Source organism: Castanea sativa, chromosome 8, assembly GCF_040712315.1.
Source record: "Castanea sativa cultivar Marrone di Chiusa Pesio chromosome 8, ASM4071231v1".
NCBI classification, from domain to species: domain Eukaryota; kingdom Viridiplantae; phylum Streptophyta; class Magnoliopsida; order Fagales; family Fagaceae; genus Castanea; species Castanea sativa.
Window position 1 is genome coordinate 19,394,098 of NC_134020.1, and position 20,317 is coordinate 19,414,414.

At 39.7% G+C, this 20,317-nt stretch overlaps 1 protein-coding gene across 3 annotated transcripts; it reads right to left on the reverse strand.

Moving 5' to 3' along the window:
* Positions 1-12,354: 12,354 nt before the first annotated feature.
* LOC142606887 (potassium transporter 1) lies at positions 12,355-17,459 on the reverse strand. 3 transcript variants are annotated; one of them, XM_075778255.1, is made up of 11 exons: positions 17,244-17,459; positions 16,186-16,429; positions 15,943-16,102; positions 15,747-15,820; positions 15,381-15,626; positions 14,555-14,605; positions 14,205-14,432; positions 14,053-14,105; positions 13,840-13,954; positions 13,504-13,758; positions 12,355-13,409 (listed from the first exon to the last, which is right to left on the reverse strand). In XM_075778255.1, exons 1-11 carry the CDS (start codon positions 17,286-17,288, stop codon positions 12,403-12,405), a joined length of 2,478 nt encoding a protein of 825 aa, XP_075634370.1. In that variant the 5' UTR covers positions 17,289-17,459; the 3' UTR covers positions 12,355-12,402. The 3 variants fall into 3 exon arrangements, with proteins under 3 accessions (XP_075634370.1, XP_075634369.1, XP_075634371.1); XM_075778254.1 differs by having other exon boundaries at positions 14,205-14,465; XM_075778256.1 differs by lacking the exons at positions 15,747-15,820; positions 15,943-16,102 and having other exon boundaries at positions 14,205-14,465; positions 17,244-17,458.
* Positions 17,460-20,317: the final 2,858 nt, after the last annotated feature.

Here is a 20,317-nt window from a genome sequence, read left to right on the forward strand (position 1 = left end):
GGCTCAGCAAGTTCAAGCTCTTGTGGCCACTGTGGAAGAGCTCACCAGACAGAATGAAGAAATGAGGCAAAAGCTTCAGCAGGAAGAGAACCGATCGAGAGCGGTCCAAGAAGACGAAGGAGATAGCCACGGGAGAATTGACCGACGAAGGACCATCACTCCGGAAGAACAGCATTCTGATCTCCTCCAGGAGATGAGAAAGGAGATGAACGAGCTGAAAAATGCCATCAAGGAGAAGACAGATCGGAGCTTAGATAAGATGGTTAGGGCAACAGATTCACCCTTTACCATGGCAGTTTTAGAACGGCCAGTGCCACCAAAGTTTCGGTTACCTCAACTCGAACCCTTCGACGGACTCAAGGACCCCCAAGACCACCTTAATACCTTCAAGACGACATTGGGTCTTCAACAGCCCCCTGACGAGATAATGTGTCGTTCCTTCCCTACCATGCTAAAGGGGGCTGGTAGGGAATGGTTCACGAGGCTGCCCACCTCATCTATTGACAGCTTCGAACAGTTAAGTAGCGCCTTTCTGCGCCATTTTGTCGGAGGGCAACGTCCTAAGAGACCCGCGGATCACCTGCTCTATTAAACAAGGTGAGAAGGAGACCTTGCGCTCGTACGTGAAGCGCTTCACTCGAGAGACCTTAGAAGTGGACGATGCAGACGACAAAGTACAGCTGACGACATTTAAGGCCGGGCTTAGGTCTCGGGAATTCGTTGTCTCACTGGCAAAGAATCCGCCCCGGACGATGGCAGAGATGCTCCTGAAAGCGCAAAAATACATGAATGCCGAGGACGCACTGGCAGCCATTATTGACGAGGGTAGATCAAAAAAGGAGGGAAGGCACGAAGACGAACGTAGGGGGCAAAAGAGGGAGCGTCCAAACCGTCGGGGAAGTGAAGTAGACAAATGAAAGGAAGAGAAGACGCCACGAACGGTAAAATTTACCCCTCTGATTATGCCTATTGACAAAATTTTGACACAGATCCAGGATCAACACTACCTTCAGTGGCCAAAGCCTTTACATTCATCCCCTAACGTGCGGGACAAGAACAAATACTGCCAATTCCACAAGGATCACGGCCATTACACGGAGGATTGCCGAGACCTGAAAGGACAAATAGAAGAGTTGATACAAAAAGGAAAATTGCAGAAGTATGTCAAGAAGGGAGAACCCAGCAGGTTCAAAGACGAAGGCAAGGGCCAGCGCGAGTCTTCGGTAAAGAATGGGGCCAGCACTCCTCAACTACCACAAGACGTGATTGGAGAAATACACACGATTGCAGGAGGGCCACCAACGAGAGGGTCGTGCAAGTCCCTCAAGAAAACATGCCAGAGGCAAGTGAATAGCGTCCATATGCAGCCCCCATTCAAGCAGAGACAAACAGACCATGACATATCTTTCAACGAAGAAGATGCGCGAGGAGTAAGGCAGCCACACAACGACCCCCTAGTTATAACACTCACGATCGAGGGATTTAACACCAAGAGGATACTTATAGATAATGGTAGTTCCGCAGACATTATGTACCTGCCAGCCTTCCAGCAGAACAAACTTGATCCCAAGAGGCTACGCCCCTTCGACTCTCCTCTCGTTAGCTTCAGTGGTGACAAAGTATACCCTAGGGGCATAGTAACATTAAAAGTCACGATAGGAACATACCCAAAGCAGCAAACACGTCAGCTGGACTTTCTGGTAGTAGACTGCCCGTCGACGTACAATGTAATCATTGGTAGACCTACGCTCAATAGATGGAAGGCGGTCACGTCCACATATTGTTTGAAGGTGAAATTCCCAACTGAGGACGGTGTTGGCGAAGTTAAAGGAGATCAAGTCCTGGCTAGGGAATGCTACCAGGCTGTGGTGGCCACAAAGGAGAGCCACACATGGACGATAGAAAAGGAGAAAGAAGACAAAGCAGAGGCTTTGGAAGCCGTCGAGCTCGTGGAGGGGGAAACCGTGAAGATGACGAGGATAGGGACAGCACTAAGCCCCGAAATGAGAACGAAGCTCGTTCAATTCCTCAGGAAAAACCAGGACGTCTTCGCATGGAGTCATGAGGATATGCCCGGCATATCGCGACAAGTGATTCAGCACAAATTAAACGTAGATCCCGAAAAGAAACCCGTCCAACAGAGGCGCCGCGTCTTTGCCCCCGAACGAAGCCAGGCGATCAACGACGAAGTTAACAAGTTGTTGCAGGCAGACTTCATCAGGGAAGTGTATTATCCCGAGTGGGTTGCCAACGTCGTGCTGGTAAAGAAAGAAAACGGAAAATGGAGAATGTGTGTAGATTTCACGGACCTAAACAAGGCATGCCCAAAGGATAGTTTCCCTTTGCCTAGGATAGACCAGCTGGTGGATTCCACGGCCGGGCATAAAGTCCTGACGTTCATGGACGCCTTTTCAGGATACAACCAAATAAAGATGGCTGAGGAAGATCAAGAAAAAATCGCCTTCATCACGAGCCAAAGGCTCTACTGCTATAAGGTAATGCCTTTTGGACTGAAGAACGCGGGGGCAACGTACCAAAGGTTAGTAAACAAAATGTTCGGCAAGCAAATCGGCAGAAACATGGAGGTATATGTGGACGACATGCTCGTCAAGAGCAAAAAAGAACTGGCACACCTGGACGACCTGGAAGAAACATTCCACACCCTCAGGAGATATCAGATGAAGTTGAATCCCAGCAAGTGTGTTTTCGGGGTAGCATCAGGGAAGTTCTTGGGATTCATGGTGTCCCAAAGAGGGATAGAGGCCAATCCGGAGAAGGTGCAAGCAATACTAGACATGACGTCACCGAAGTCCGTCAAAGATGTCCAGAAACTCACAGGGCGGATCGCTGCACTGAATAGGTTCGTCTCCAAAGCAACGGACAAATGCCTCCCCTTTTTTAAGACTTTGAAGCAAGCTTTCGCCTGGACCGACGAATGTGAAGCCGCGTTTCAAGAGCTCAAACGCTACCTAAGCAATCCACCCCTACTAAGTCCGTCAAAGGAAGGGGAAAGCCTCTACCTATATCTGGCAGCGTCAGAATCAGCCGTCAGCGCGGCCCTGATTAGGGAAGAAGACAAGAAACAGCTGCCAGTTTATTACATAAGCCAGGCCCTCCAGGGGGTAGAAGCCAAGTACCCCAGGATTGAAAAAATTGCATTCGCTTTGATAGTAGCCTCACGGAAGCTGCGACCATACTTCGAAGCACACCCAATATTGGTAATGACGGACCAACCGATCAGGAAGTCCATGAACAAGCCAGAGGCAGCCGGGAGAATGGTTCAGTGGGCAGTGGAACTTAGCCAGTTTGATATCGAATACCTTCCCAGAACTGCCATCAAAGCCCAAGCGTTAGCGGATTTCATTGCTGAGTTCACCCCTAACGATGATGACAACTACAAAGATGCTGCAGAACGATGGACGATCCAGACTGACGGATCATCAGCCCAAAAAAGGGGAGGAGTAGGGATCGTTATAACAACTCCCGACGGGGAAAAACTTAGGTATGGGGTTCGACTTAAGTTCCCAGCCACCAATAACGAAGCCGAGTACGAAGGAATACTGACAGGGCTGAGACTAGGGAAGGCAATCGGAGCAAAAAACCTGGTCGTCCAAAGTGACTTGAAGCTAGTAGTAGCACAGATCAAGGAGGAGTACGAAGCAAAGGAGGAAAGAATGCAGAAATACCTCAAGATAGCAAAGCATTTGGCCCGGGAATTCGAAAAACTGGAGTTCATGCAGATCTCGAGAGGCCAGAATATGGAAGCAGACGAGATTGCAAAGATAGCCTCGTCAGAAGATGAACCATCATGCACGGAGCTGACCATGGAGATACAAGAATGCCCCAGCATTGAAGAAATCTCGATATTCGCAGTCCAGGGAATAAACAGCTGGATGGCGCCAATCATATCCTTCCTCCAAGACGGGCACCTCCCCCAGGACCCCAAAGAAGCTAGGAAAATCAAGCAAAGAGCAACCAAATTCACCATTCTGAATGACCGACTATACAAAAGAGGTTATTCCCTACCATACTTGAAATGTGTCGACGAGGACGAAGCCAGGTACATCTTAGAAGAAATACACGAAGGCGTGTGCGGGAACCACGCTGGCCCCAGATCCCTGGCGAGCAAAGTCATCCGAACAGGTTACTTCTGGCCAACTGTCCAAACAGACGCAGCGCAACTCGTCAAAAATTGTGACAAGTGTCAGAGATTTAGGAACATCCAACGACTCCCGGCGGAGAAGTTGACGACCATATCATCCCCGTGGCCATTTGCACAATGGGGAATCGACATCGTCGGACCGCTACCCCCGGGAAAAGGACAGGTAAGATTCCTCCTCGTCGCAATTGATTACTTTACAAAGTGGGTCGAAGCCGAGGCAACGACATCCATCACCGAAGCACGAGTCCGAAGCTTCGTGTGGAAAAGTATCATCTGCAGGTTCGGGATCCCACGGACGATTGTCACGGACAATGGGCGACAGTTTGATAACCAAGGCTTCAGAGATTTCTGCTCCGGCCTCGGTATCAAAAATCAGTTCTCATCCCCTGGGCATCCACAGGCAAACGGGCAGACGGAAGTAACGAATCGGACATTGCTCCAGATGATCAAAACCAAGCTGGATGATGCGAAGGGTGCCTGGCCTGAAGAATTACCCAACGTGTTGTGGGCCTACAGAACCACGGCAAGAACTCCGACGGGCGAAACTCCATTCAGGCTTACATATGGCACTAAAGCAGTAATCCCGGTCGAAGTGGGAGTAACTAGCATCAGGCGAGAAGCATTCCACGATGAAAGCAATAACCAACAGTTACGAGTAAACCTGGACTGCCTGGACGAGGTAAGAGACAGAGCCTCGGACAGGATAGCGGAATATCAAAAGAAAATGACCGAATACTACAATAGAAGGGTGAGGCTCAGGCGACTCCATATTGGTGACCTCGTCCTGCGGAAGGTGACGACAGCAACTAGAAACTCCACCCAAGGAAAGCTCGGCCCCACATGGGAAGGACCTTACCGAGTCACTCATTACTCTAGGCAAGGCAGCTATCACCTGGAAACCTTGGACGGGAAAACGCTTCCTCGACCATGGAACATTGAGCATTTAAAGAAGTACCATCAAAAGGTGTAACAAGCTAATGTATTCATTTTTCTGAAATTAATAAAAGCATTGCCTACAGTCGTGCTAACAGACCAGTCCACATTACTGACGAGGCATAAAGAATGTCTCCCAAAAATCTAAGTAATAAAATTCCGCATCGACGGATGTATATTACTGACGAGGCACAAAGAATGTCTCCCAAAAATCTAAGTAATAAAATTCCGCATCGACAGATGTATATTACTGACGAGGCACAAAGAATGTCTCCAAAAATCTAAGTAATAAAATTCCGCATCGACGGATGTATATTACTAACGAGGCACAAAGAATGTCTCCAAAAATCTAAGTAATAAAATTCCGCATCGACGGATGTATATTACTGACGAGGCACAAAGAATGTCTCCAAAAATCTAAGTAATGAAATTCCGCATCGACGGATGTATATTACTGACGAGGCACAAAGAATGCCCCCAAAAATCTCTAAGTAATGGGATCCTGCACCGACGGATGTACATTACTGACGAGACACAAAGAATGTCTCCAAAAAAAAAAAAAACTAAGTAATGACAGATATGCATTACTGACGAGACATAGAGATTGTCCCTAAAAGTCTAGGTGAAAGAATTCCGCAATAACGGATGTATATTCTAAGTGAAAGTAGCAAAACATGTAGTATCCTCAAAGTACGAATAAAATTTGAGATAACAAAACAAGTAACTACGAAACCAAGAGCAGTAAGCGATTACTTTGAAACAAAAATAGTATTGTCAAAATATGAGTAAAATTGTTCTCAAATTAAAGCCCAATATACAAAGGGCACATCCAAAAAAAAAAAAACAACACAAACAAAAATTATCACAAATTTTCATTTGTCATCTCTTTCATTAGCAGGAGGAACTTCAGCCGGGGTACTAGCATCAGGAACCGATTGCTGCGCGGCCTCGTCAGCAGACATCTCTTTATCTACCTCCTCCATATCTAGTGTCTCCAAGTTCACTCCAGAGGGGTGCTTGATCAGGTATCTCCGCAGCAGCTCAAATCCCTTGAAGTACCAGCTGAAGAGGACAGAGTTGTACTCTTCAGTTTGCTGGCCTTGTCGGAAGCCCTACATGGCCCTTGCAAAGAACTCCCTTCAGTCTCTCCCGAGCAGAAGCAAGCTGTTCGTCCTTCTCTAGAACCAACTGCCGCTCAGTTCTGAGGTCATCCTGAAGCTTCCTGGCCTCTTCCTTTGCAGTATTGGCCTCACCCATAACAGTAATAAGCTCCTTCTTCAGCTTTGAATTATCCATCTCCAAGACCGATATCTGCGATAAAGCAGACTCGACCTTGGCCTCCTGAGCTAAATACTCGGAGGAAAGATGAATACTCTCCCCCAACACCTGTAAAACACATAGGGAGGTCACATTCAAAAAAAAAAAAAAAGGGAGAAGGGGGAAGTGGACGAGCATATGAAGCAAAAATAACGCAAGGGCATTACCTAGACTAGCTTGTGCAAATGACGATCCACAAGGTCCTTTGTTGATGAGCCTGAGAAGACCCTCAAGTCCTTTGCCGTCACCACCTCACGAGCTCTGTCCACAGCAAGTTTCTTGTCGTCCCAGATTGATGACGAACGGGAATCAACTTTCTCCTTCCCCTTATCTAAAGTTCGCTGCTTCTTAGAAGCAGGAGTGGGGATCTCCTCGATAGAGGCAGCAGGAGAGGCTGACCTCGTCGTGTCAGTCCCGGAGGTAAGATGCGTGACAGAAGCCGCAGAAGTAACCAGAGGGCCCTTCCCGGTAATGCGTACCACCTTCTTCCCGAGGTGGGACAGAGGTTCGTCCTTTTTTGCTCTCATCTTGTCATACATGCCTTTGTTAAATTTGGTCGTCATCTCTGAAAAAAACATACATGTGAAAAAAAACATACATGTGAAAGAAACATACATGAGAAAGAAATACACGAGGCAAAAATTACTTTTTTTGCCCTCAATCCTGAGGTTACGCAAGATGAAAGCAGAAGGTTCTGGGCCGAGGCAATAGAACGCGAGAGTGTGCGGATCTACAAGGTCGTCCCAATACTCAATTGTCCGCGCATACTCGATCGCCTTCTCCACACGTTCCTTATATTTGCTCTTAAGCTTAGGACGCCTTTTTATTGCGCAAAACAATGAACAGAGAAGTTTAAAAAAAAAAAAGAGAAAGTCAAGTTCAACGAAACTCGGGTGACGGGAATAAGTAATGACGCACCTAAGTTTGGGGTCCTCCACTGACGAGATAGCCTCGGGAGTTCACCCCAAACCCCTCCAGAGGGGGTTTCAAAATCGTCCCCCGACACAAAGAAGAACCGGGATTTCCAGTACCCGAAAGACGAGGGTAGATTTCGGACGATCCTGGTCCTCTTTTCCCATAGGACTAACTCATAGTACCCGAACTCTTTAGACTCCTTTAGACGGTACAAATAGGTTAGCTCGTCCACCCTAAGCTCTCCACCGTCCGTAGCGGCCAGCCATATTCCCATACAGCTAACCAGTATTCTCCAGGAGTTAGGCATAAGTTGCCCCGGAGCAATGCCGTAACGATCTAACAACTCCATAAAAAAGGGATGGACCGGGAGCCTCAACCCACAAATAAAGGAAGACTCATAAAAACAGACCTCCCCAGGGAAAGAATGACAAGCCCGATCCTCCTTGGTAGGCAAACAAACCCTAACCCGCTCCGGGAACTGAAATATTTCCCTAAATCGACCTAGAGTCTCAGAATCCAGCCCACATACCTCTCTAAGGGCGTGGAAAGCCCTGACCTCCCGGAAGGAAGAGACGGCGGTATCTCCCCCCACTGGGTCGTCACTAGATGACAACCCGGTCTCAAGCTCACTAGTCCTCACCTCAGACATCTCTACCCACTCCCTTAACAAATTCCCCAACCACTACTCCCAAACCGTTACCCTCTGAGACAAAACCCTCAAGGTTTGGGGAAACTCCTACAAACCCTCCTAAGCGCACGAAAAGGAAAGAAACCGAAGGACAAATAACCCAAACCTCAGAACTATCTATCATAGAAAGACCAAAGAAGCTAAAAAAAAAAAAAAAGGGAAAGAGGGAAAAAGGGGGCATCAGAATCTCATTATTAAAAAAAAAAAAAGGGGGAAGAAGAAAAGAAAAGGAAAAAGAGAGAAAAAATCAAGAATGGAAGAACATACCTCGAATAGAGAAGCTAAAGAACCCTGCCTTGCACCAGCTTTGGAGAAATGGAGAATACGCACTAGTTCACAGAGAAAATCGAAGAAATAGGAAAGAGCACAAACAGGAAATTTTAGAAGATGAGAAACAAAAAAGAAAAGGAAAATAGGAAGTTTTTAAACGAAGCCCAGAAAAAAACCGCAAATTAGCGGGAAACCCAAGGGTCGCACAAAAAAAAACAGTAACTGCACCCACCAGTAAGCGCCACGTGGTAACAACCAGAATGGTGCCGCCACTACGCCTTTATTACAGCACGAAACCCCAAAAGCCATCTGCAGCTCAAACGATGCGCATTCTGTGGACGACGTATTCGAATGATTTGCATTCTGTGGACGACGTGACGTGTCACGTCGACCACATGATCCGGGGGCATCTGATGGGAATGACGAGAATGGCTCACAGACGGGTATAATGCTACAGACGACCTATACCCCCATGACGAGAGAAATATTGCCACGTCACTGACGAAGGCACCAAAACGATTCAATGCCAGCAATAATACCTCGAGCGGTTACGACGCCAGCTGGGTAGACCGTTGGAAACATATTAAAGAACCATTACTCGGCCAGGAGCACCATTAAGCCAGGAATTAATGGTGCAACGGCTAGACAAAAAAAAAAAAAAGGTATATAAAGGAGAAGCACCACCCACATAAAGGGGACACAATTGCATAAAGAACAAAGTAATTCCTTTATAAAAACTCTATTTTCTTTTTGTGCTAACTTTGGCATCGAAGGTGTTGTGGCAGGCACCACACCGGTGACCGAGTAAAGAAACTTGTCTTATTCGCAGGAGTGATATAGTCATCACCTGGACGGACTACCACCGACTGGAGTGACACAGTCATCGCCTGGACGGACTCCCATCGACTGGTATTCATCTGAACGAACCTTCCTCAACTGACGATATTCTGCTTCAACAGAAACAATGGCCTTTATAGACTATGTTGATGGATATTTTTGTTAGTGTTTTTATTTTTTATTGCTGCATTTAATTTGATTTGTAAAGAATATAGTGTTACCAAAAATTACCATTAATTTTAACATGATATACAATTCAATATATTTTGGGCCGATTTTTTTTGACAGATCTGTATTGGTTTATGTGGATTGGTGGTTTTCTATTTAATTCCCACTGCTCTCTTTTCATCACTTTAGTTTAATTTGGTTTAATGGATATTTTGGGCCAAAATGGGCAAATGCCCTTTTCGCGCAAAAAAAAAAAAAAGCATTATGTCCAATTTCCCAAACTAATTAGGGAAATGCCCCTCTTTTGAAATTTAATTTTCTCAAAATCGAGTTAAGTCCTATAGCGATGTTTTAAGGAGCCTATAGTGGCGTTTTGAAACTCGAGCTTCATGAAATTGAGTTATAGGTAAAAAAAAAAAACTTGCATGGAACTCGAGTTCATGGAGCTCGAGTTACAAAACGCCGCTATAGGTCCTTAAAACGTTGCTATAGACTCCTTAAAACATCGCTATAGGGCTCTAGAAATTTTTTTTTTTTTTTAAACTCGATTTTGAGAAAATTAAGTTTCAAAAGAGGGGCATTTCCCTAATTAGTTTGGAAAATGAGGCATTTGCTTTTTTTTTTTGCGCGAAATGGGCATTTGCCAATTTTCGCCGGATATTTTGATGGATATTTTTGTCAGTGTTTTTTGGTTGCCACATCAATTTTGATTTTTAAACGATAGTGTTACAAAAAATTACCATCAATTCTAATATGTTATACAATTCCATTATGTTTTGGGCTAATGTTTTTTCTTTATTTTGGTAGATCTGTATTAATTTATGTGGTTTGGTGGTTTTCTGTTTTAATTCCCGATACTCTCTTTTCATCACTTTAGTTTAATTTGGTTTAATCAATTTATTTAACACTCTTGAAAAGTTTATTTTTTATATTAAAAAACTATCCAAACATATTTTCGCTTTTTTATTTTTAAAGTATATATTTTCTCATAATAACTACCCAACAACATATTTATAGGGATAGTAGAAACTTTCCACTATTCACTCTATTTTTCTCTAAAAAAACTATGTATGATTCATAAATCCATTGGTAGGCATAGTTTGTAGGTTATTGTAATAATGATCACGTAAGGTTAGAGGAGACCCAAGCATTCCTTAGTGATGTTGTATAAACGATATGTATATATATATTTGGATAAAATTTAGTTACAAAATTGGTTATAGCCTTAGGCTACAACCTTACTCAATAAAATAAACATTACTACATATCTTGAAAATATAACTGTTAAATTACATATTCTTTAGTCTCTTAATACACATGTCAAATTTTGTGTCAATCAGATATTATTTACTGTATGATTTATAAGCTAATATTTTATGCATAATTTTAAATTACAAAAATTTGCAATTTAAACAATTTATTGATGACATAGCTATTGATCTTTATTTTTTTTCGAAATTTTGCAAGCATGTAGGATATAATAAGAAGGTGTGATCTGATGGTGGATTTGTCATAATTCACTTCTAATAAAAAGATATTAAGTAAGGTTGTAGTCTAATGTTACAACTAATTTTGTAACTAAATTTTGTCATTTTTTTTATCAATAAAATTTCTAATTGATTAATAAAAAAATAAAAATAAAAATAAAAATAAAAATTCTAACATATCTTTGACTTTTTGAGATTGATATAAGTTGGTTAATTTCATATTAATGGTGATTACTATGTATTTGAATGTACCAATAAATTTTTTGGGTAATAAATTAAAGTAATTTTGTGATGCAAAATTTGTACCTTAAGAGAAATAAAAATTTGAAACTTAAATTTTTTTTTTTTGAGAAAAAAACTTAAAAATTTTAGTTGTACTAACAAAAATTTCGGAAAACATTATGCAATATAGTAGAAGTTAGAAAAAAAATAAATTAAAGATAAAGTTTAGCTACAAAATTGGTTGTGGCTTAAAGTTACAATCTTATTCAATATATTTTTATTGGAGGTGAATTTTGACAAATCCATCATTGGATTACACCTTCATCTTATATTTTCAATTCTTGCAAAATTTCTAGAAAATTAAAGATCAATAGATATCTTATCAATAAATTGTTTAAATTGCAAATTTTTGTAATTTAAAATTATGCATAAAATATAAATTTATAGATCATATAGTAAATAATATCCAATTGATACAAAGTTTGACTTGTGTATTAAGAACGCAAAAAAAACATACAATTCAACAGTTAGATTTTCAAAATATGTAATAATATTTATTTTATTAAGTAAAGTTGTTGCCTTAGGCTACAACTAATTTTATAGCTAAACTTTGTCCTAATATTAATAAATAAATAAATAAAAAGGAGGGAGGGGGGGGGGGGGGGGGGGGGGATTTCTAGAGAATATCAAAAACTAAACCTATGATTTGTGTAAATTGTCCACTATCCAAATCATATATTGGTTGATTGTGCTCCATGTAGACCAATGAAGTCCATAAAGTTATCTCCATCTTAAGCACTCAGTGTCAGTAACCATTCTTGAAGGAGTAGGTTAAGTTGTATCACCTTCGCCACAAACTCTTCCAAAATTGCAGTTGTCATCTACATTAATTCCCTTACTACCTCCCTTAATTTTATTTTCCCATTCTGCTATATGTATGACTTAATAAAAGTTCGAGGAATTTTCATGTATTTTTCTCCCTTTCGAGGTGGCACCTTTGGGTATTTCTTTGTGATGCACCACTAGCTTCTAATCAGTAAGTAATGTGAATTTTGGGCATGACTCTCTTATTCTTTACATTTATTGAACCTGGGGCTGATTGGACCAATTTCTGCTTTACTTAGCCTTTCCAAAACTTGACCCCTACAACCCTCACTACGGGACTACTTCGTTTCTGTTTCCCTGTCCCTAAAAGAATCATGTACAATTTTTTCTTAAGTGCCAGTTCTGCTATGTGGTGTTCATTTATCAAAAAGATAAAATTATATACATAATTTACATCCTGAGAGACAGTGTAGCATGTCAACCTAAAGATCAGTAACAGATAATCTAACAGAAAAGAAATAACACTTGTGGGGAAGATCCTCTGGCAAGAAGTGAACTTTTTCTTTAGCACTTAGATGTTAGACATAGTAAATCATACCAACTTCCAACAAAGAAGTAGGGGACACCTTCATGAGAATATTAGGCTCTGTACTATTCTTGCTTAAAAAAGCATATGCTACATCAATGGCAAATTTCTTAAAAATGGAAGATGGTTTCTTTGACTTTGCATAGGAATGCCCCAACACATAAGTGACGCCAGATTCTTTGGCTTTTAAAATCTGCAGGGACTCATCTTTAAGAAGAAAACTTTCCACACGACCAATATCTGATGTCATCACTTGAATATCGCATGAACACCTCGCTCTGTCCTCTTCAGGATATGAAATTGTGGTGGTATGCACTGAAGAATCGAAGGCTTCAATATCTGAGTTTCCAAACTCTCCACAAAAATCAGTTGCTTTTGGTGCAGTTTGTTCCTCAGTTTCTACAAATTGTACTAGTCCAGACACCAATCTATTCTCAAAATTGTAATTTTCTTGTTGCAGATCCTTGTAACCATACCTCAGAATGCATCTGAACATGCCACACTCCTTTGGGCCTACCCTACTAATGAGAATTCGTTCCTTTTCACAAACATAGGGAACTTGAACAGATTTTATGCAAACAAAAACAAGCACTTGATGGAATGCAGGTAAATTAGTCACAAAATGTCCAAAAACAGCTGGTACCCCTGTTACCAGATTAGTGTATACAAGTCCAATTCCAGGGACCCGGACCATTCCTAAGCTTGGCCCTAAAGACACTATCCTATTCATCGAAACCTTGTTCTCCACATCAAACTGGTGTTTCTTCATTGTTCCATAATTCCATATGTACATTACAGCCATAAAAATAGAAGACACTGTAAGTGCAATCCATGCACCCTCGGGTACCTTGAAAATACATGCAGAGATGTAAAGCAGTTCCATTGATCCAAACACCAACAGAAATGCAACAGCAGTAAATGTATTTTGCTTCCACACTATTATCATCACCATTGCCATCAAGCAAGTTGTCACAAACATAACAGTAGTCACTGCTAGCCCTGTATAGTCAGGAAAACAACCACATTCATTCATGTACACAAAAAGGCCTAAAGAGCATCAGCCCTTTTTATACTCAATGGTTTAGGTTTATACCATATGCATGACCCATCATGCTTGTGTCCCTCAATCCGATTGTCACAGCTAAAGAAAGGCACATTAGCATCCAATTGACCTCAGGTATGTAAATTTGCCCATATATTTTACTGGAAGTATGGATGATTCTAACATGGGGAAAGCAATTCAATGCACAGCACTGGCTTATAATGGAGAAAGTAGCTGATATTACAGCCTGACTCCCTATCACGGCCGCAAAAGTAGCTACTATGAACACCGGCCAAAAGACAGTTTCTGCATAGAAGATAATGGTATTTACACAAGAGATGGGGAAAGAATCACATTAAACCAATTGGCACATTAAGATGTTCTTGCCTGGTATGGCTTTATAGAAGCTTCTCTCAATATCTTCATGGTGCTTAGAAAGGAATGCAGCCTCACCCATATACGTAAGAAGCAAAGAGGGATATACTAGAAATGTGAAGGCTATCTGGGATTAGAAAACCAAATGTTAAGACAATGAGTTTCACAATAACTTAATAAGCAAAGGTGTTCGTGTCCTATACAATAATTAGAGTTTGGATTTACCCTAATAGAGAGTGGAGAGAAATGGCCCAAATTAGCAAACATTGTCTCCACACCTGAGATGATATTCCAAGTAAAAGTTTAAAAATAGTTCCAGTAGTTCTTTTCGCTACAAATACATGGCAATAGCCATATTTGAAGTGTGAAAGAGTTACCTGTGATGGCAAGAACCACTCCTCCTAATGATATCCATCCTTCAACGCCTGTGCTTTTAAGGAACTTTAACATGTAAATGGGAGAAAGTGCATGAAATATATGAGAATTCCACCAAAATATGTTGTATACCCCAATGCCAGTAAGACAAAGAAGCCACGCTGTGACAATTGGAGCAAACATGAAAGCAACTTTGTGTGTTCCATAGTGCTGAAGGGAGAAAAGCCCCACTAAAATGACACACGAGATAATAACAATGTGATCTGAAAGAAAAGAAATTCAAAAAGAATTGATAGACAGTGAAAGTTTTTAAAGGGAACAGGAAGATAGCAATGTATTGAGCTGGACTCACTCTCATGGAGTTCTGTGATCTTCAGTTTGACGCCTGAAACTGCTGAAAGAACTGAAAGGGGAAACACACACAAATCTCTATAAGAGCATTTATGGAAAGTAAAGAAGAAATGAAACTGAAAGACCTACACATATTTGACTCTCATATAAAATGTATTTCAAGATGTAGGTTCCCCCCCCCCCCCCCAAAAAAAAAAAGAAAAGAAAGAAAAGTCAAAAGGAAAATGCTCTCATGGTGTTCATTCATGCTTTACAGCACTTTGCCTTTAGCATGAAGAATCATCTTCAACCAAGTTTCTTTTTAAATTATTATCTAGGTTTCTGCATGATAAAATCTTCGCTTTTCCAATATCATTTGAAGAATTTTCCTATGAAATTTAAAATCAGCAGAAAAAAAAAAAAAAAAGATTTTTCTGATTATAATAAGTGCAGAAGCTACAAAATATCACACAATAAAATATAGTAGCAAGATCTATCACAGTTATACATGTTTTAGAAAGAAGTATGTGCTTTAGAGCTGGGTTTATTAAGAGCGCACATGCACGTTTTATTTAATGAAATGAAGATATCATGCAGTCTTAAAACAAAGCAACAATAAAATTGGTACACGAAAAGCTAATAAATTCATTACTCAAAATCTGGAACATATTTACGATATGCAACTAAGAATAATCCACATATTAAAGAATTGATATGAATATGGATAAAAAAAATTGAAGAATTGATATGAATAATGCTGGGTAGTCAGAAAGTTCAAATGATGGAGCAAATAACAGTAATGCAGTAAACAGCACTAGAGGCTGAGCAGCCACACTAAATCCAGCTACCTGATATTGCAGGAGTGAGTACTCCGTCAGCAATAGCCATGCAGGTTCCAAGCAGTACAAAAATCAACAGCCCTTTGCGAAACCTTGGGTGCTTCTCAAAGAATGACTTCAGAGCAGAACTCCGCCAGGTGTCTGCAGATCCTTCTGTTACATACTCAGACAACTTCTCATCTGCGGCTTGTTGATTGGGTAGAATGCTTAGTCCTGCATGTCGGCAGAGAAGAGAGTACAATGCAAATGTACCACCTGCATCATTAGTTAAAAGTTAACAAAGATAAACTTTCTTTTTTGCCTAAACATTGCAATCATGTTTCAAACAATAATATCTAACTGATTACAGCTTTCCTTATTGAGGTCTAAACATACAGGAGGAATTCTCAGCCACAATTTTTTGGTAAAGCATCAAAAGCACATGGTGCTTCTGTTCAGTGTTGAGAAGGCTGTCATATAAATAAGCAGCAGTTAGCTTGCTATATATCCATTTTAATAGCATGCTATGTACCACCCCAAATTTATAAGAGAAAAAAGATCAAAGAAAAATTAGAAGATTAAAGTAAATCACTCATTTTCAGGGCTTGGCAAAGCAATATGCAAGTTCTCCATACATGCAGCGGTCTCCAGAATCAGGTCCAGAAGTGAACCTTCCCAGATAATGGTGTCATAACATCTTTTATATCCTTCAGTCCTTGACAATTGTTGGTATGTGAGGTAAAGTTGAGGGACTAGGAGTAAATTTTTGAGTCATGAATTCAATCGTATTATCAAATTTAAGCAATCGGTTATTGAACGAGTGACAAATCTATACCTTCACCATTGTCATCAGCCAACATCACTATGAATACATATTTGAAGAGAGCAATAAGTGTAATTGTCCAGAAGATAAAGGAAAGCACCCCATAAATCTCTTCATCGTCCTCATGAAGGCTTAATTTCCCAGAGAATGTGGTCTTGTAAACATAGAGAGGGGAGATACAGAGATCGCCATATACCACTCCAAGACTTTGATAAGCCAATGTAAGCACTGTTGTAGAGGACACCGTTCTTAAGTTCTGGTTCAAGACATTCAATTCATTAAAATATAAGTGATAAACTTAGCTAGAAGAAAGAAAATGATTAGGCAATAGTGTTCACATCAAATTTTCTTCTTTATGGATCAGCATCATCAGATATTAACTATCCTACTTTGGTTTATCATTCAAGCTTGACTCAAATTATATTATAATTATTTTTCATGTTCAATATCTTTCTAATGATTGCACATTTTGAGTACTGTCTGACGTTGTTTAGGCAGCAATTAAGATTAAAACATGAGTTGCCTTCAGGGATGAATCATATGAAACAGTCATACACTTCACACACCATTATGTCCAAAATAAACTGAAACAGCCAACAACGTCCTAAAATCCTGAACTAAGTTCAGTAAATGCTGCAGAATACAGTATTCCTCCTTCTACATTCACCAGTTCATACTATATAACTCCGCAATTAAACTCTTTCTAGAACCCCATTTAAAATAGGACTCAATTTTAATATGATAATCCCATTCTTCTATTAGTTTTCCACTCACATTATCCATAAACATGATCATATCAAACAACCCCATTAATTCTAGCATACAAGCATTTGACCCGGAAACTCTTTCCAAGAGTTCAAAGTTTCCAGAAATAACCACCAATCATAAGGTCCGCTAAATGCCAAACTCATAAGAATAATAATAATAAATAAACCCAAGCTATTAGATAGTAACTATATAGTTTTTCAACCCCAAAAAAGAAAAGATCCCAGAGGAAAAAAAAAAATTGACACTAAAATAGAAATACCATTACTGCTTTAATAGCTCAGTGGGCACGAAAAGATGCATACCTGTTGAGATATTCCCTGTTCTACAAATTCTTCAGAGGGGTTCATGGCTTTTAGAGAGATATGGAGAGAATAATGGCAAAGAAGAAGGATGAGAATGAGAATATAAACAGTGATGAGAGAGAGAAGAAGTAGAGAATGTAGGAAGTGAGGGGCAGTGAGTAGTAAAGAGGCAAGTGATGTGTGTGCGCGAGTCTGTGACTGACCAAGACCAAGAGGTTGCTAAACGCATTCAATGCCTTTTTATTCTTGGAAATTGTAGTAGTTTTAGCAGTGGCATATGACTTTTTTTTTTTTTTTGGTGTAAATCTGGTTGCATACATATATGACTGTATATTTCTTGTCAAATAGTATTTTTAATACACGATTTCAATTAAAATTGTAAAATTATGCTCTTTTTTGTTTTAATAGAATGATATATATATATATATATATGTAATAACTCCTATCTTTTTACCATGTGAAAATTTTATTAGTACTGCAGCTTTTTAAGACCAAAATCTACCTATATGAGCGGCAGGAGCTTTCTCCTACATTTCATTTGTTGTGTTTTATTTATTTATTAATAGCCCTTACAAAAATGATTGAAAAACAATCGCATCATAAAGTTAAAAGCCTTCTTTTTTTTTTTTCTTGAGGGAAAAGTTAAAAACCTTCTATAAAGTATAAAGTGATAATAAGAATTTTATAAAAAAAAAAAAAAGAAGTGATAATAAGAGGAATCCTCCTAAAATGAGAACACGAGTTAATAATTAATTTGATCAAAATGAGAACATACTTTATAATTTTTTTTAAAAAAAAACATGATATCATTAGCTCTCATATCCATAAATTGTGAATGACTCATTCATCCTTTTTTGTTGTGCATTTACACCTGTTTCATATGCTTCTTTAATTTTTTAGGAGAAATTGGGCTTTTGCCCCTATTTAGCAAAAAAACCAGTAATATGTCCCTGTTTCCAAATTATTTAGGAGCGTGTCTCTGTTTCAATACTTGATCGTCCAATAATCGAATTATATAAGGAACTTGATTATGCTAAAACCGAGTTCCTCTCACGTTTTTGCCACACGGGATGGTCACCATGACTATTCTGCAATAAAATATTCTAGCTGGACGGTTCAAAACTCAGTAATAATGAAATCGTGTTACATGCAGAATAAAATGAAATTTTGAATATAAAGTCTCCAAAACAATTTCTCTCCCTTAGTTCGATCAGTAGCCACCATTGTCTCCCTTAGTCCGTTCTGGTTCCCTCCGTCCGTTCAGTACACCCTTTCCAAGTTCAATCCATCTTCAAGTTGTCTTCTTTCTACCCATAGGCCGAAGCTCAACCCAAACCCACACCCTAACCTAACCGTGACCTGCAACTCTCACCATAATCCTCACCATAGCCGAAACTCAACCCAATCCATCTTTAGAGTTAAAGGATTAGAAACGCATTAAGGTAATTTCAAAATTCTGAGTTCAATTTTTTTTGCCTTTGCACTTAATCCGAGTTAAGTTTGGGTTGTGCATTTAAGTTTGGGTTGTGCATGTACTCTGATTTGAGTTTGGGTTCTTGAGGTTAAAGAGTTCTTAATTTTTCTCTATTAGATTTTGCCTAATTTGCATTGATTTGGGTTTGCCTAAATTCCTAATTTCCAATGAAAAAGGTAAAATGAAACCCAATGTGTGTTTGCCCGAGTTTTAATGTAAAGGTAAAAGGATAAAGGTAAAACATCCTGAAACATGTATGTTTTTCCAAGTAAATCCTTTATTGGCTTTGGAACAATATCCTCATCATCATCCTCATCCTGTCATGGGTAAATTTATTTTTATTTTGTTAAAGAAATGAGTTCTTGTAATATATATTGTGGTGATTAAGGATATGTAATGACGGAATTGTAACTAGTGTCAGAACAAGTGGAGGTATCTTACATCTTTGCTCAATCAAAATAAAAAAGCATTCATTTAGGAATTAAGGATGTGGATGCCAAATAGTTGTAGTTCATTCCTATTTTTTGCGTATCTAATCCTTCCGTTTTTTGCTATCACCGCTACATGCTGAGGAATTAAGGATGTAACACCTACTAATGAGGGAGATAGTTGCTTCACATTCTTGTACAATATATAGGATAGAAGGTTATCTTTTTGGTATAACAAGTTTTAGGCTTTTAGTACCCCCCTTTCATCCATTCTTTGCGTTCCTCTCATATCATGGATTATCTTTATCTCTTTATTTTCCAGTTCTAGCTCTATATAAGACTCTAGTTTATTTGCATTTGGAGAATAGATCTGATTAATGAAATTCAAATTGGAGATTTTTTCCAGTTGTTAGGTGCTAACTCCTAAGGGTCCTTAGGTGCTGATTCCTAAGGATTTAGCTTGGTGTTGATTCCAAGTGATCTAAGTGCTGATTCTTAGGTTTATCCTTTACTTTTCTTGTTCTTTTATTTTTCTACTAATTGTCCTGCACCAATAGTATTCTGATAGCAATAAACTATTCAATTAGAGAATTTCCTAAGAGAGGAAGACAAACACACACACACACACACTACTCCTCTTTTGTTCCATAGATCATGCTCCATAGATTGTCCATACTTATGTTACGACTGTTAAAAGTCTGATTAAGTGGGTTGCTTTTTTTTACTTTTCAAAAAGTAATTGGAAACATTGACTGAACAAAGAGATTCAAAGAATCAGTAAAATTATGTTCATCAATAGAAGAAGTTGAATATTACTTTTTTACTAAAGATTAAACTGATTGTTCCCCTAAAGATGTAAAATGGGTTAAATTGAAATAATCCAGGACTCTTAGGGGTCCACATGATATTGTATTCACAGTGATTGAACCCAAAACCAATACTCATTGTGCTGTGCAATATACTACATATTTTAGTGGATGCTCCTGTTTGCTAATTTTAATTATGTGCTTTTATGCATAGACTAAGAAATAAGTAAAGAGCTAACTGTAGTTCCATTCCTTTATCAGGGAAAAAAACATTATACTAGGTGGAGCTCACTTGAGTTGAATCCCTAAAAGTCTAGGTACCTTATCTGGATGCTTCTTAACTTTTAAGCAACCTGATGAGTCAGT